Source organism: Rhincodon typus, unplaced genomic scaffold (assembly GCF_021869965.1).
Source record: "Rhincodon typus isolate 14 unplaced genomic scaffold, sRhiTyp1.1 hic_rhity00003301, whole genome shotgun sequence".
NCBI lineage: Eukaryota > Metazoa > Chordata > Chondrichthyes > Orectolobiformes > Rhincodontidae > Rhincodon > Rhincodon typus.
In genome coordinates this window covers 1-18,713 of record NW_025968939.1, presented here as the reverse complement: position 1 = coordinate 18,713, position 18,713 = coordinate 1, and the positions used below count along the sequence as shown (strand labels likewise).

At 40.1% G+C, this 18,713-nt stretch overlaps 1 protein-coding gene across 1 annotated transcript; it reads right to left on the bottom strand.

Annotated features, from left to right (window-relative positions):
- Window positions 1–6,048: 6,048 nt before the first annotated feature.
- Window positions 6,049–17,803, bottom strand: LOC125481721 (lipopolysaccharide-responsive and beige-like anchor protein; the record flags this gene model as incomplete). The annotated part of the gene is made up of 5 exons (XM_048593617.1): window positions 17,682–17,803; window positions 16,214–16,333; window positions 13,147–13,293; window positions 7,054–7,251; window positions 6,049–6,182 (listed from the first exon to the last, which is right to left on the bottom strand). Coding segments are annotated over exons 2-5 (593 nt in total), but the record flags the coding sequence as incomplete, so codon positions are not given.
- Between the last annotated feature and the right edge of the window lie 910 nt (window positions 17,804–18,713).

Sequence of the window (18,713 nt, the reverse complement as noted above, 5' to 3'; positions counted from 1 at the left end):
AGCGAGCGAGAGAGAGAGCGAAAGAGCAACAGTGAAATAAAGATAGCGAAAATAAAGACAGCAAGAGAGAGCGCGAAATAAAGAAAGCGAGCGAGAGAGAGCGAGCAACAGCGAAATAAAGAGAGCGAGAGCAAAAAAGAACGGAAAGAGAGAGAAAGAAAGAAAGGAAAGAGAGAGAAGGAAAGGAAAGAGGGAGAGGAAAAGAGAAAACAAGAGAAGAAACAAGAAAGAAAAAGAGAGAGGGAGGGAGAGAGGGAGGGAGGGAGAGAGAGACAGGACGAGGGAGAAGTCCAAAGGCTTCTCCATGAATCGGTCCCAGCACAAGCTGTTCAGCTTCCCTCGAACCAATTAGAAAGTTGTTATCAAGCTGATGTTTGGCATCAGCAACTGGTCATAATTTCACAAACTGATCAGCTACGTGTTGCCAGGTAAATTTCAGTCTGTACACTGCCGTCAGTGCCATGTGAGCTACAAATATCTTGTCCCACTGCTTGAACGAAGTAGCAGTGTAAACACCACGCACAATGATTTTCAGCAACTTGTTTTTAAAAGCAAAATCCTTCCGCAGTTCTTTGTTTTAGAACACAAGAACTAGGAGCAGGAGTAGGCTGTCTGGCCCTTCGAGCCTGCTCCGCCATTCAATAAGATCACGGCTGATCCTTTTGTGGACTCAGATCCACTTACCCGCGTTTTCACCGTATCCCTTAATTCCTTTATTGTTCAAAAAAAATCTACCTTTTTTTTAAAAGCGTTTACTGAAGTAGCGTCAACTACTTCACTGGGCAAGGAATTCCACAGATTAACAACCCTCTGGGTGAAGAAATTCCTTCTCAATTCAGTCCTAAATCTGCTCCCTCTAATCTTGAGGCTATGCCCTCTTGTCCTAGCTTCACCTGCCAGTGGAAACATCCTCTCTACTTCTATCTTATCTATTCCCTTCATAATTTTATATGTTTCTGTAAGATCCCCCCTCAATCTTCTGAATTCCAATGAATATAATCCCAATCTACTCAGTCTCTCCTCATAAGCCAACCCCCTCAACTCCGGAATCAACCTAGTGAACCTCCTTTGCACCCCCTCCAGTGCCAGTACATCCTTTCTCAAGTAAGGAGTCCGAAACTGCACACAGTACTCCAGGTGTGGCCTCACCAGCACCTTGTACAGCTCCAACATAACCTCTCTGCTTTTTATTTCAATCCCTTTAGCAATGAAGGACAAAATTCCATTTGCCTTCCTAATTACTTGTTGTACCTGCAGACCTACCTTCTGTGATTCATGCACAAGGATACCCAGGTCCCTCTGCATAGCAGCATGCTGCAACTTTTTACCATTCAAGTAATAATCCTTTTTACTATTACTCCTACCAAAATGTATGACTTCACATTTATTTACATTGTATTCCATCTGCCAGACCTTTGCCCACTCACTCAATGTATCTATGTTCCTCTGCAAAGTTTCACAGTCCTCTGCACACTTTGCTTTGCCACTCATCTTAGTGTCATCTGCAAACTTTGACACTCTACACGTGGTCCCCAACTCCAAGTCATCTATATAAATTGTAAATAATTGCAGTCCCAACACCGATCCCTGAGGCACACCACTAGTCACTGACTGCCAGCTAGAATAGCACTCATTTATCCCCACTCTTTGCTTCCTGTTAGTCAACCAATCCTCTATCCATGCTAATACTTTACCTTTAATGCCATGCACCCTTATCTTATGCAGTAGCCTCTTGTGCGGCACCTTGTCGAAGGCCTTTTGGAAGTAACAAACCTTTTTTCCCATCTTAGTCCACAATCAAAACACAGTAAGCAAAATGATGTGATCTTTGTAAATGACTGAAAATAGAAGGAAGCTCTTCAGCCTGTTACAGCGATAGCAGCTCTCTTCAAGAGCAAGTCATCTTCTGTATTTTTCCCCATGCCTGTTCAACTATTTCTTCTTCAGCTAAGGTCTAATTCTCTTCTGAAAGCCATGACTGAATCTATCCCTGCTACACTCTCAATAATGCATGTGAGATCCTAATTCGTTACTATAAAAAGAACATTTTCTCATCTCTCATTGCTCATTTTGTAAATTGGCTCAACTCAATGACCTCTGTATTGAATCCTGCTACCAACGTAGACAGTATCTCTTTATTCAGTCTGTTCAAGATCCTACACACCCTTGTCAAATCTCCTCAAAACCTGCTTCCCTAACAAGAACAGCCCAGTTTCTCAAGTTATCTACATAACCAAAGTTGTCAGTTGTTAGTACAGAACTTGAGCACTGCTGCAAACATTTTGTTGAAGATTTTTGTTTTGCACTTTGTTGTAACTCAAGGGGTTAGATGATGTTACTCATGAAAGATGAAGCTCCTTATCCCCAGACCATCTTTTCCTTTTGAGCCCTCAAATGCATTCACGTCCTTCCCACAGCTTAGTGTCCAAAATGGAACACAATTTGCCAGATGAAAAAGAATTAGGTTTTTCTACAATTTCAACACAAATATCTCTTCTTATAACTCAAGAGGAGCTTTCAGAATAAAAATAATGTTTTGACTCCCCAGTTGTACCCTTTCAATTGCCTTACTCACAGTCCCTAATAAAATGAATCACTTATGCTTTAAATTTCACCTGCCATTTTTCTGCTAATTCCACCAACCAGCCTACATCCTTTTGAGTTTAACACTGTCCTCCACACAGCTCTCAATACTTCCAAACTTCATGCCGTCCATCCATTTTGAAATAGTATATTGAACACCAAAGTCTAGGTCATAAATATAGAGCATAGAGCCTAACAACAATCCTTTGGGAACCCCACATAATGTATCTGTAGACTAAAAAACAAAACAACTGCTCTCTCAGAACTCTCTTCCCCATTATTTGGCCAACTTAGCATCGGTCCCTTTTTACTCCATGAGCTCTAAATTTGCTCACAGGTCTGCTCTACAGAGCTTTATCAAATGCCTTTTTCAAGTCCTTGTATACCACATTACCCCTATCTAGCAACTCTGGTACATTACCAAAAAACTCAGCAAGTTAGTTGAACATGATTGGCACTTAATTCCATGCTGGCTTTACGCATTGTCTAAGTGACTTATAATTTTGATCTAAATTATCGTAAAATCTTTCTCACCACTGAAGTTAAACTGACTAGTTTGGAGTTACTAGGTCCAACTTGCACCTTCTTTTGAGAAAGGGTATCAAACATTTATAATTCTCTAATCCTCTGGCACCATACCCAAGAAGGATTTGAGGAGGATTGGAAAATGATGGTCAGGGCCTCAAGAATTTTCACCCATACATCCCTCCGTATCTTTGGTTGCAAATTATCCAGTCTGAGTGACATACGAAATTTAAACACAACCATCCTTCTTAATACCTCCTCATTGTCATTTTTTGGCCATAAATGTCTGAACTACTTCATTTTTCAGCGTAACTTGGGCAGCATTCTCTTCCCTCATAAAACAGATGGAAAATTCTGCAGTTCTGCCTTCATGCCAAATCTCCCTTTAGGTTCCTAATCATCTCATGTCTTTTACAAGAGTCGCCTTTGGATTCCTTTTTATGTTATCTACCAGTTTCTTCTCATACTCTGTTTTAGCCATTCTTATTTGTTTATTTCCAATTCCCTATTAAATCTTCTAGAATGAACCATTTGGCAAATGTCTGGTAAATAATACAATTGACACAGCACCCTTTTTCTTCTTCATCTTAATCACCATCTCCTTCATCATCTAAAGAGCTCTGAATTTATTTGCTGGACTTTTCAGTCTTATGATTTACTGAACCTGAATTATCACCTCTTTTAAATGCAACAAATTTTCAGTTAAGGTTTTCTCTATTCATCTTTGATGCCAGTTTATCCAGGACAGAGCTATTCTCATCTCCATCAAGTTGGTTTTCCCCCATTTAACTCTTTTTACACTGGATTGATCATTGTCTTTTTCCACAGCCAACCTCAACCTTACAATACAATGATCTCTATCTCCTAAATACTGACAATTGATCCACTTGACCCATCTCATTCCCAAGACAAAATCCAGAAATGAATCCTTGATCACTGGCCTAGAAACATACTGATAGTGAAAATTCTCCTGAGTGGGGTTTTGGAACTCTTGCCCCTCTCTGTCCTTTACATTAATAATCCTAATGTAGACTGGAATAGTAATAACCCCCATTTATATCAACTCCATAGTTCTTGTACTATGCTGCAACTTCTTACCCTGTTCCTCTACTTTTCTCAGGTTTGTGGCCTATTGAATATGCATACGATGTAATTGCATCCTTGTGGTTTCTTCAACCAAATAGATTCTGTCCTTGACCCCTCTGGGACATCCACTATCTTCTGCACTGCAACCTTATCAATCAATACCATTCCTCCTTTTTTATCCCTTTTGTTATCTATCTTCCCTGAAATTTCTTGTATCCAGGAATATTTAGCTCTTTAGCCATTCCATTATCGCAACACCATATCTCCATGTGATTATACGTCCTTACAGCTAACCAACCTTATTTACTAAACTTTTCGCATACATCCACGGTAACTAACTCAGACAATGTTATATTCCCTTTTATCCTAAGCCATCTAATACAATTCTATTTCCAACTTTCACACTAGCTTTTTCGCCCAATTTCTGGGGCAGTTTGAGTTCTCACTCATTAACTCCTAGCTTTCACACCTTTTCCAAGTTAGTATAGATCTGTCCCAATACCACTGACAAATCATGCCACAAAAATATTCTTCCTCACTCTACTCAGGAGTAATCTTCTAGTCTGTACACATTCTATCTCCTCCTGAACTGTCCCAATGTCCCAAGAATCTAAAGGCCCCTCTCCTGCACCATCTCTCCAGCCACTCATTCATCTGCTGTACTTTCCCAATTCTATACTCACTTAAGCATGATGCAGCCAGGAGTAATACAAAGATTACCACCTTCAAGGTTCTGCCCACCAATTTTCTTTTGAGCTACCTGAGCTCCAGCTGCATAACCACGTTTCTCTTTTTACCTGAATCGTGGCTACAGACACAGGCCATGCCCACTACCATTTTCCCTTCCTTTCTCAGAGTGGCATGCAGTCACTCGGTAACGTCCTTGACCATGATATCAAGGAGGCAACATGAGACTGGAATCAGTTGCAGAAAATGCAGTCAATTCCCTTAACTATCAAGTCCTTTCATCACTATCGCTCTTCCAATCATGCATGTCTCTTTCTCCTTCCCACTCCCTCGACCCACACTCTCATAGCTCTTCTTCCACTCCCCAGATGAATACTGGATGGATAGTGACATTCACACAGGAAATTGCTATAAATGTGTTATCAACAAAGATCTAAACCTCCCAGATGCACCAAAGTGACACCATCTTCTCAAAAGCAATTAGGAATGGACAATAAATGCTGGCTGAGCCATGGAGGCCCATATCTCATGAACAAATAAATAAAAAATCATTTCAGAACCATAAATCACTGATTAGGCCTCAGCTGTTGTATTGTAGACAAACCAGAGTACCATACCAGCAAAAATGTAAAAGCATTAGAAAGGGTACAAAGCAGGCTTACCAGGATGTTAGCGCGGATGTGGGACTTCAGTTAGGGGTGAAAGCTGAAAAGGTGGAGTCTGTTCTCTTTGAAGGTACTTTAAGTTATGGAAGTTTTCAAGATGATGAGAGGTTTTCATAAATTAAGGTGAGGGGAAAAAAATTCCCTCTGGCAGAAGGTCAAGATCTGAGGTCAAAGATTCAATATCATTGGAAAAAGATCTAAAGGGAGATGAGAGAATTTTTAATTTAAAAAATATGGAATTTGGAAGAAACTAATTGGGCACTTTTTGTTTTAAGAAAAAGAGTTGAACAGGTCCTGGAGATTGAGAAATTTACAAGGTTACAATGAAAATACAGCTTAAGCACAACTGCTGCTTCAAAGAGCCAACACATGTTTGACAAGTCAAATTACACCCTTTTGAGCTGCAAATTTCTTGAATTCCACTGATAATTTGTCACAGTATCCTTGGGATAATGAACAATCAACCCCAGAATAGGAAGCAATACAACTTAGAGTTACTTACCAAACTGTGCTGTCAACTTGGTCAGAAGAATACTGACCGTAATCAAGCTGCGCAAATAATGGGAAAAGCACCTGGATGCCACCAATTGAATGTATGGCACTTTGTACAGAATGTGTTACAACAGCTTTGACATCCTATTAAAAGAAATTTTAAATCAAAATCTCCAAAGATGAACTTTATACTTGCACCTTGATGAAAATATTTTGGAAATGGAAGAGGAAAGTGTTAATATGGATGTTCTTAAAACTAGATAAAGCAGTAAAAACAAAGTGATTTAATATGATTATAATTTTATCAGTTTTTTTCTTAAATGCTAAGAACTTATTGTAACAACTTTTTTTTATAATTCCAGAAGTTCTAACTTCATTATGGCCTTTTCCAGTTTGGCAAAAGCCTTCAATGAGTATCAAACTTGGAATCTGAACATTTTTTCATATAAATAGATCATTAGTATGGACTGAAAACTAAATCCAAATTTTGTCTTTTAAATATTCAGTACTTAAAGTAGCAACAAAATCATAAAATGAAGTTGTGCAATTGATGCTGGTCCAGAACATTAAAATTCACATGCAAATTGTTTCCCAAGTAACTGAATCGTGTAAAAATAGTTAATTTCACTTAGAGAAAGAACTTATTCCATCATTTAAGACAGTTCAATGTAAGTATTTGTCCATAATATTCCCAACTTGCAGACGTCACATAAAATAAGAGCAAAATACTGTGCATGCAGGAAATATGAAAATAATAACAGAAAATGCCGGAGAAATTCAGGTCAGGCAACATCTATAGGGAGAGAAACATTAGAGTAAATTTTTCAAATCTAATATGACTTCCAAATAAGAGTCATCTTCGAACTGTTTCTCTCTCTACAGATGCTGTCTAACTAGCGTTTATCCAACATTGTTTATCTTTCTGATGTGGTTAATTAGATATTTCTCAACATAAAAAATATTTACGGCATTCTTTACCAGTTTTATATAGTACTCAAATGAATTTTGATTTTACCTGAAGCATTAGAGCATGTGGGGAATGCACAAAAATAGATGGATTATCCTTTGGGGATGATTCTAGACAGAGCTGAGCATCTGTGGCCTTTGGGTTGTATGTGAATGCAATACTACTAGACAATTTGCCATCATAAAGCAGTGACTTGTGGTGCTCAGCAAGTAGGAGGTCACTTTCTGCCTTGAATTTAAATGTCCCCTGCAAAAAAGCAAAGAAATTGCAATTCAGAAACACAACTCACTGCATGAAGTTATGCCAAAGCTTACTTACTAATACAAATCAACTCATCTCCCACAGCTTAAGCAGGCATTCAAATTTGGAAATTGTACCATCTCTACTGACAGCCCAACAAAATGTGAAATCCAATTACTGTGGATTTATTACATATACTGCAATGTTACAAAAGACTAACCTGCATAAAATTAGGAACAAGTATCACTTCTGAAATGAAAATACAAAGTGCTAGTGAGTGCTCGGTTTATATTTTTGTTTTCGTAGTTATTTCAGATTTCCATCATCCACAGTATTTTCCTTCTGAACTTTGGGCGAACAACAAAATTTCCGCCTGACACCAAATTGCATTGCTGAGAACTGACTTACAGCTCAGGGTTCATGCTGCAATGTCTTGCAAGGGCTCGTCAAATCCTAAATTTGGTCTACAGCACCACAAACTTATCAATAAAAACATACAAAACTTAATTAAGATTCCAGGAATGAAACAGTGGTATTGCAAAGAGTTGCATACATAATAAATAGGCCAGGTTTATCAATCCTATAATATGACAAAGAATTAATAGCAGAGAATTCATCTATTTAAAACAGGTCTGTATTGTTTATTTGCTCCATAAGACTCTCCATACACTACATTTAATTTCACCCTCTCATTGTATCTTTCTACTCCTTCAATGCTCACGTATTTATTTAATATGGCCTTGAACACTTCTGGGCTATTTGCACCAATCGCTCATCACGATGCAAATTCTGCACTGTCACTACTGCGTGCAAGGAAATTTCACTTGTATCTCTTTCAATTTATTAATAACTATCATAATTATAGTCCCAAGTTTTGGATTTCCACACAAGTAGAAACATCTTTAGGGAATTCTCTCCCAAACTCTGAACAATTCTCATCCATTTTCCTCCTTTCATACATTCTTCAATCTACTTCCTTGACCAAGCCTTAAGCTTTCTGCCGTAAAATCATCTTAAGTGGCTGTGTCAAATTTTGTTTGGAAAACTCCAGTCTGTGACATCTCAAGAAACATTACTAACACTAAACATACTATATCAATACAATTTGTCATTGATAGCCTTAACAATTACTTCCAAAACTTTGAGGACTTATCATCTGGTCGCCTGTAATAAACGTGTACAATACAGATACTTTCGGATTATGACCTCAAAATAGAGGCAGATGGATGTGGATCAGTTATAGAGTCATAGCGATGTACAGCATGGAAACAGACCCTTCGGTCTAATTTGTCCATGCTGACCAGATATCCTAGGTAAATCTAGTTCCATTTGCCAGAATTTGGCCCATATCCTCTAAACCCTTCCTATTCATGTATCCATCCAGGTGCCTGTTAAATGTTGTATTCGTACCAGCCTTCACAACCTGTTCTGGCAGCTCATTCCATATATGCACCACCCACTGCATGAAAAATTTGCCCCTCAGGTCCCTTTTAAATCTTTCCCCTCTCACCTTAAACCTATGCCCTCTAGTTTTCGGCTCCCAAAACTAGAGGGCATAGTTTGGACGCCCCCACCTTGTCAATTTACCCTATCCATGCCCCTCAGGATTTTATAAACCTATGTAAGGTCACCCTTCAGCCTCCAACGCTCCAGGGAAAATCACCTCAGCCTATTCAGCCTCACCCTACAGCTCGGATCCTCCAATCCTGGCAACATCCTTGTAAATCTTTTCTGAACCCTTTCGAGTTTCATAACATCCTCCCTATAGCAGGGAGTCCAGAATTGTACACAGTATTCCAAAAGTGGCCTAACCAATGTCCTGTACAGCAGCAACATGACCTCCAAAATCCTATACTCAATGCACTGTCCAATAAAGGCAAGCATACCAAATACCTTCTTCACTATTCTATCTACCTGCAACTCTACTTTCAAGGAAATATGAATCTGCACTCCAAGGTCTCTTTGATCAGCAACACTCTGCAGGACCTTACCATTAAGGGTACAAGTCCTGCCCTGATCTGCCTTTCCAAAACGCAGCACCTCACATTTATCTAAATTGAACTCCATCTGCCACTCCGCGCCCATTCGATCAAGATCCCGTTGTACTCGGAGGTAAACTTCTTTGCTGTCCACCACAACACCAATTTTGGTGTCATCTGCAAACTTACTAACCATACGGCCTGTGTTCACATCCAAATTATTTATATAAATGCCGAAAAGCAATGGACCCAGCACCGATCCTTGTGGCACACTGCTGGTAACAGGCCTCCAGTCTGAAAAGCAATCCTCCATGACTACCCACTGTCTTCCTACCTTCGAGCCAGTTCTGCATCGAAATGGCTAGTTCTCCCTGTAATTCATGTGATCTAACCTTGCTAACCAGTCTGCCACGTGGAACCATGTCGAACGGCTTACTGAAGTCCATACAGATCACATCCACCATTCTGCCCTCATCAATCCTCTTTATTACTTCTTTGAAAAACTCAATCAAGTTAGTGAGTTATGATTTCCCACACACAAAGCCATGGTGACTATCCATAATCAGTCCTTGCCTTTCCAAATACATGTAAATCCTGTCCCTCAGGATTCCCTCCAACAACTTGCCCACCATCAATGTCAGGCTCACTGCTATATAGTTCTTTGGCTTTTCCTTACCACCTTTCTTAAATAGTACCACCACTTTAACCAACCTCCAGGCCTCCGGCACCTTATCTGCGTCAATCAATGATACAAATATCTCAGCAAAGGGCCCAGCAATCACTTCCCTAACCTCCTATACAGTTCTAGGGTACACCCAATCAGGTCCCAGGGATTTATCCACCTTTATGTGTTTTAAGACGTCCAGCACCACCTCCTCTGTAATATGGACATTTTTCAAGTTGCTGCTATCTATTTCTCACATTCTACATCTTCCATATTCTTCTCCACAATAAACACTGATGAAAAATACTGATTTAGTATCTCCCCCATCTCCTGCGGTTCCACACAAAGATCAGCAGAGCCGCTTAAGGGGCCCTATTCTCTTCCTAGTTACCCTTTTGTCCTTAATGTATTTATAAAATCCCTTTGGACTCTCCTTAAACCTATTTGCTAAGGCTATGTCCCCTTTTTGCCCTCATTTTCCTCATAAGTGTACTCCTACTGCCGTTGTACTCTTCTAAGGAGTCACTCGATCTCTGCTGTCTATACTTGATATATGCTTCCTTCTTTTTCTTGACCAAAACCTCAGTTTCTCTAGTCATCCACCAGTGTGGGAAGGAGACAGAAACAGGCAGTGTGGGGTTGGGAAACGATGAAGTTGGAGGCTGTAGGTGGGAGGTCACCCAAGGTGATGAGGTTATGAATGGTCTGTGAGATGATGGTTTGGTGATCGGGGTCATAACCACTCCCCAACGGAATGCACAGCCCTCCACTTCCTCCCTAACCTCACCATTAAACCCGTGGATTGGGGAGGGGAGGGGAGGGGAGGGGCAGGGGTGCAGTACTGGTATGACACACTGACCTCTACATCGCTGAGGCCAGGCGCCGACTCTCTGACAGCTCCTCCTACTGCCCCCTCGATTATGACCCTACCCATTATCACCAAACCATCATCTCTCAGACCATTCATAACCTCATCACCACAGGTCACCTCCCGCCCACAGCCTCCAACCTCATAGTTCCCCAACCCAACACCGCCCGTTTCTATCTCCTTCCCAAAATCCACAAACCTGACTTCCCCAGCCGACCCATTGTCTCTGCCTGCTCCTGCCCCACTGAACTCATCTCTGCTTACCTTGGCTCTGTTTTTACCCCCATCCAGGAACTCCCCACCTGTGTCCGGGACACCACTCACGCCCTCCACCTCCTCCAAGACTTCCAATTCCCTGGCCCCCAAAAACCTCATCTTCACTATGGACATCCAATCCCTGTACACGTTTATCCCCCCAATGAAGATGGCCTAAAAGCCCTCCGCTTCTTCCTCTCCCGCAGACCCAACCAGTTCCCATTCACTAACACCCTCATCTGCTTAACAGAACTTGTCCTTTTCCGGAACAGCTTCTCCTTTAACTCCTCCCACTTTCTACAAACTAAGTGGGTGGCTATGGGCACCCGTATGGATCCGAGCTATGCCTGCCTCTTTGTAGGATACATGGAACAGTCCCTTTTCTGCTGTTACACCAGCAACATTCCTCACTTTTCCCTCCGTTACACTGATGACTATAATCAGTGCGGTCTCATGCTCCCATGAGGAACTTGAACAGTTCGTCAACTTTATTAACAACTTTCACCCCAACCCCAAATTCATCTGGACCATCTCCGATACCTCCTTCTCCGCCTCCATCTCTGGTAACCACCTCAACATTAACATCTATATCAAAGCCACCGCCTCCCATAGCTACCTTGACTACACATCCTCTCACCCACCTTCCTGCAAGAATGTGATCCCATACTCCCAATTCCTCCACCTCTGTCGCATCTGCTCCCAAGGTGGAGCGTTCCACTCCCAGACATCCCAGATGTCCTCCTATTTCAAGGACCATAACTTTCCCTGCCAGTGATCAAAAATGCCCTCAACGGCATGTCTTGCGGTTCCCACACTTCTGCCCTCAAAACCCCTCCCCCAAAAATAAAGACAGAGTCCCCCTGGTCCTCACATACCACCCCACCAACCTCCGCATCCAGCATATCATCGTCCGCCACTTCTGCCACCAACAATCCAACCCCAAGACCAAAACGATATTTCCCTCTCCACCCCTATCTGCCTTTCGTAGGAACCACTCACTCCACGACTCCCTCGTCCACTCCACTCTCCCCACTAACCCCACCACACCCGGCACCTTTCCCCACAACCGCAGGAAGTGCTACACCTACCCCTACACCTCCTCCCTTCATCTTCATCCAAGGCCCAAAGCAAACTTTCCATATCCGACAGGGATTCACCTGTACATCTTCCAACCTGGTTTACTGTATCCGTTGCCCCTCATGTGGCCGCCTGTACATTGGTGAGACCAAGCGCAGACTTAGGGACCGTTTCATGGAGCATCTGCGCTCTGTATGCGATGATCGACAACACCTTCCAGTCACTAACCATTTTAACTCCCCCTCCCACTCCCTTGATGACATGTCCATCGTAGGCCTCCTCCAGAGTCACAATGACACCACACACAAACTGGAGGAGCAACACCTCATATTCCACGTCGGGAGCCTACAGCCCGATGGCCTGAACATAGAATTCACCAGTTTTAAAATCTCCCCAGCCCCAGCCCCATCCCATGTCCAAACTTCCCTCTCATCCCCGCCTCCTTGACCGGACACAAACTGTCTATCTTCTCTCCCACCTATCCACCCCATCCTTCCCACTGACCAATCCCCATCACCCCCTACCTGCATCCACCTAGCACCGTCCCTCTTCACCCTATTTATTTCCAAAATCCCTTCCCCATCCCCACTTCTAAAGAAGGGTCCCAACCCGAAACATCGACTTTCCTACTCCTCTGATGCTGCCTGAGCGGTGTTCCTCCAGCTCCACACTGCGTTGACTCTGACTCCAGCATTTGCAGCATCCGAGTGTAACAAGCTATGTCTGACTACATGCTAACGAATGGGCATATAACACTGGAAATGATGCCATGTCACACGATCTAACTCTCTAGCTGCTTTCTGTAAGAAGCCACAGTAAGAAGTTCTTAAATAAAGCTTACATTTCACCCTGTAAATATTCTTTGACAGCACAATGAGACCAAAAATATTAACTTTAACAAGTCTTATAAATCTGATGTTAATCCAAACCATTAAGAGTTGCATTTGAATTGAATTCTACAGTAAGTAAACACTCATTAACAGACAGTCAGACTAGTGACTCATCTCAAAAATGAAATATGTCAGTCATCTTTAAACCACATTCTCACATTAGAATACCTTGTATCCAGGGCCAAGTTGATATATTGCAAATATCTGTGCTGCATTTAGAGCTTCAGCAAAGACATAAACTGCTCCAAGTTGCCCACAGAATACTCTGTTCGCATCTGCTGTTTCTGAAGATCCAAGGAAACATTTATCAAATGTCTGAAAATATAAACAGATTAAAATTATAAAGTTATTAATGTGTACATTTTGGACTTCACTCAAATTCTCATTTCTTAAGATGGTAATTTACAAAACTAATTGTTTGTAAGGATGTTTTAGCATTTGATAAGCCACATTATTTCATGTGACCTTCTATATTTCTCTGGTATGAAGGGCATTTTCTCAACTAAATCTTTAACATAGTTGTACAGGTACTACATTCCATGCATTTTTCCTGTTAGTAGCACAAAGGTAATCAGATTGGGGGATTAGTGTGTAAAGGATAACCACAGTCCATAAAAATTACTATTAATTAGGAAATATTTTATACATTTAGAATTAATTTAGGAATCAAATCTCACTGAGTCTAAGCAATACTTCTGTGAACCGCACACATGGTATGTTGTAATTTTGTCAACAATTTTTAACCTAAAAAAAATTGCTTCACTTTAACCCATAAGATATCCTGGGAGAAAACACATCATTCTTCAAATTAACCGGACAAATAACTGCTCACCAAGTGGTAACAGAATTAATGATACTATTATTTATGGCAATGCTTCTAAAGTGGGAGCCAGGACCCAAGAGGGATCACAAGCTGAAAACTTGGCATTGCAAGCTCCAATACAGCAATGGCTGCTGTCAAGCTCTAAGTCACCCTCCACACAGACAGACCCTACTACTCAGTTCTCAGGTTTCTCAGAGGAGTTAAAACAATTTAAGCTACAAAATGGGGTCCAGTGAGAAAGAGTTTGAGAAGCAGTAATTTATGATAAAGAATTAGATGCATACAAGGACTCGGTTGTCCAATACATTATCCACCAGCCACATGTGGGTAGTTGCTTATATATTGAGTAATAGACATACTACAATTGTATGTGATATCATTTACATGGCATATACATGGACACTTTAGCCTTTTTATACATCTTTTTGTAAATGTGGCAAGAAAAAGAGTGTGTAGCATGCAATTGTTTTTAAACTACTGGTGTTCTATTTCCTTTATGCCTGAACAAGATCAGGTTTTTTGTAAGTATACAATCATTTGTGCAAGTGGTTTACTCTTAGAGAGATAATCCTCCTTAGTACAACAAAATACTTCCTGACTTTCAGAACCTATATTGTGTCATATATTGGGAGAAAGTAATTATGTAGGTAAAGGAATTCCCAGAAACACAGAAAGTAGGACTAAGTCATTCAGCCCTTTGAGCCTACTAAGTCATTCAGCCCTTTGAGCCTACTCCACCATTCAACATGGTCATGGCTGATCATCCAGCTCAGTACTCTGTTCCCACTTTCTCCTTGTACTCTTTGATCAATTTAGCCCGAAGGACAAATATCTAACTCCTTGAAAACATTCAATGTTTTGGCCCAACCACTTTGCAGTAGAGAATTCAATAGGTCCACCACTCTCTGGTCAAAGACATTTCTCCCTGTTTCAGTCCAAAATGGAATACCCTGTACCTTTATACCGAGACCCCAATTTCAGGAACATCCTTCAAACTTAGACTAATCCAAAGAGGGAACAAGGACGGAGGCATGATTTTCAGTTAGGGGACTATAATCTTGAATGACGAGGATTTCAACAACTACTCTGCACTCAGCATACACCAAACTATCATGCTAGCCCAAACAATGCTTCACTCAAAATAGTGAAGGTATATTTTCAGCAATGAAGAAGCTAGCACAAGTAGTATATTTTCTTCTCAAGAAACACTTGTATTATGAAAATAATGTGAACCGGACATTCAAATACATCTGAGGTAGAACACAGAACAGTACAGGCCCTTCGGCCCACGATGTTGTGCCAAACTTTTACCCTAAACCTAAGGTCTATCTAACGTCCACCCCTACTTTATACTATCATCCATATGCCTATCTAATAGCCGCTTAAATGCCCCTAATGAGGCCGACTCCACTACCCTCTCCGGCAATGCATTCCACGCCCCTACCACTCTCTGAGTGAAGAACCTACATCTGACATCTCCCCTATACCTACCTCCACTCACTTTAAAACTACGCCCCCTTGTAATAGCTACCTCCACCCTAGGAAAAAGTCTAGGAAAGAGATACCAAAACCCTTTTGCAATTCATGAATTAGATGAACTATTTCAATTTCAGATATTTCACGTTTACTAGATTCACTTGGCTCAAGTGCACAATCTTTAAGTTAGCAGAAAAGATTAAGCAATTTACTAGTGAAACATGTTCGTCTTCAACTCAATTTGAAATTTTAAAATCTTTACTTTTGTGTAAAAATATTTTGCACACTTTTGGAAATTCTCAGGTTCCAGCTATTGCAAATTTTTTTTAAGAAAAGTCAAAAAAGGAAGAAAAGCACATCTTACCATACTGTTACTTGAAAATAATTAAGAATCAATTCCAAAATTGCCTCAAAATACTCCCGTAGACATACTATTAAATTAAATATCTAATTTTTATTATCAACATATTTCCATCTTGCAAAAGAAATAAGGCCAATAAATAGAAAACCAGAATTATGATTACATCACTGGGAGACCTAAGCTTAAATTCCAGTTCCAAGAGACATTTGCACTCAAGGAACTGATCTATCATGTTTTTTTTAATGAATCAAAACGATGCAGCAAGAAAACAGAGCAGTAATTGTGAAAGTATCTATGGACTGGGATCTATTCACTCAGCCACTGATGAGTTCGAAATGAATTAACTTTCAAAAGTGGGAACCAAGAATTTAACAGGTCTTTAAACCATTAAAAGTTTTTCCAATGGTGTGATTTCCATTGCAATGTTATGAAATGTCACCAGGAATATGCAGAATTGAAGCAACAGAATTCAGGTAAACATAGTTTAAAAAAATTTAAATTTGAACAAAAAATTCATGAACTGACCCCTAAATAATCGGAAGGTTTTCAAGTTGCAATTTTATACTGCTACTTACATCACTAGTATTCACAAGCCATGTAATCTCTCCAAAAGAAGCCAGTTCACCATTCACATAGCACCGGATCTCGCTGTTCTTCCAACGATTGTAAATATGTACAATAGTCACCATGTACCACTATAATAAAGAATTTCCAATTTATTTTTGTTATATTTTAAACGATTCACTTAACACCAAATATCTGGCACAGTAAACAGATGCACATTTCTTCATATGACTGTACAAAATGAAACAAATATTTATTATATTGTAGCTTTTATTTGATTTATTAGTTCTCCAACTAATTACCATTACCGCTATTTTCAAATACTACAGGGTTCTTCAACCATAGCTATTCAAGAAAGCAACTCTAGCATTTCTAATACTTGCAATGAACCATGTGAATGACTTATATGGGAAAGAAACTGGCTGAAGTAGAAGTGATCAATATATAATTTTGGTCACTATTTTTTAAAAACACAATTACAAATTTCAGAGTGATGTTCGAGGCACAGGCATTATATTTCGAGTGTTGGTATCACAAGTTCATTGCACTTGCACAGACAACAGAGCTGTCAAGTGAATAAACGAACACAAATTAGTCCCCTAGCCACAAATCATTCTACATAAATATTAAAAGGCTATTCATCATATCTCATCCCCTAAATCTGACCTTCTCAGCACCTATACCCTTGTTGACCTAAAGTAAGTAAATTGCTCTGTGCCTCAAATTTAAGATTCCCATCTTGTTTAAACTACACCATAACATCACAGCACATCCCATGCTCTCTCTCTCTCTAGAATCTCCTCCAACTTTACAAACAGTGCCCCCACACATCCCACCTCCTTCCACATTGTCATAAGTCTACATTTCTCAGATTCCAGCCTCTTTGATATTCTTCCTTCCTCCCTTTAATCAAATCTTTCCATTTTTCTTTGCTTGAAGCCGAAAGGTAACACTGAGACACAGTTGCAAACAACAGCCATTCCTTATCTTTATTCAGATGAACCAGAGCAACTGAAGTTGACAACCCAGTAAACACAGCATCACAGTTGGATACAAACATTGTGCTCTTCAGACGTTCACACATTTACACTACACTACTTAAGTAGTGTAAAACCAGCACATGCAGTTAAGTAAGGTTCTTTGCCAACCAAGGCAAATTCTAGTATCCTGGCAAGCAGTTCGTCGAGACTGACACGAAATACATTTTGGACTCGACATATCTGTATAGTTAAGTAACACATTAGGCAGTGATCCTATCCTATGAATAAGTTCAAACTTCCTGTTTGAAAAAGTTGCTTCAAATAAGTGGCCAGGTTTAAGCATAGACAGTTCAAAACTCAGCATTATGTTAGTTAAGGACAAAAAAAAAGCATATGAATTTTGAGATTACATAGTCCACATGGGTATAGTAAGTAATTTAATTTCTTGAAAGATGAACTTCTGCAATCACAATAAGTATATCAGGTGATGAATACTTGCCTTCTGGGGCTTGAAGTCATACTTTACACAATGCTGAAATCCTTTTCCTTTTGATTTTATTGATGTCACAATCAAACAACTTCCCACAAAATGAGCAGAATATCCAAGTCCTTTATTAGTACGAAAGCTAGTGAAAAAAACAAGCTTTTTAATCAACACTTCTAGCTTAAAACAAAATCAAATCAACTCAAGTAATATTGCAAAATCTACAAAAAATGAAGACAAATGAAATGACCTAAATTCATAGACCTCTTGCAACACAGCTCATGACCAGTCAAACATTATCGTTTTGCGAAGAGCATTGGAATGTGGGATAGCTGTACTGAAAGGATTGGACAGTGTGTCAAAGACAGTAAAACAAAGAAGCAATTTTTTTCAATGAAATTCTGTTCAAAAATAAATAGTAAATAAATAAGCATTCTTGTTCCCTCAGTAATTAAACAAAATCTATGCATGTCTTAGGAAGGAGAGCAACTATATGCTTAAGATATTAACTATGCAAGCTGCCTCATCAGCTCTGGGTGCAAGCTTATACAGGTAGGATCAAGAAATACAATTTGAAATTAAACCAAACTAATGTTCACAATTCTATTACCCAATATTGGATTACCATGTTCAGTGTGACTAAACAGCTCTGCTTAAGTAAAAAATAAAACTTGAATTAAAACAACAGTGAAATACTGTGAATGTTGGAAATGTGAAGTAAAAACAAGTGCTAAGAAAACTGAGAAAACAAGGTGACCATTTTGCAGAACACCTATGCTCTGCCCAGAAAAGTTACTCCAAGCTCCCAGTTGCTTGCCACTTCAACTCAGCATGCTCCCATTCCAACACTTGTCACAGGCCTGCTCAAGTGCTCCAGCGAGCCTCAGCGCAAGCTCAAAGAACAACATCTCATTTTCCACTTGGGGACCCTGCAGCTTTTAGGACTCAACACAGAATTCAATAACTTTAGAGCCTGATTGCATCCTTCCACGTTTTTGAACCCCCCCCACACTCAGCCCTGTCATGTTTGTTATCACATTATATGGG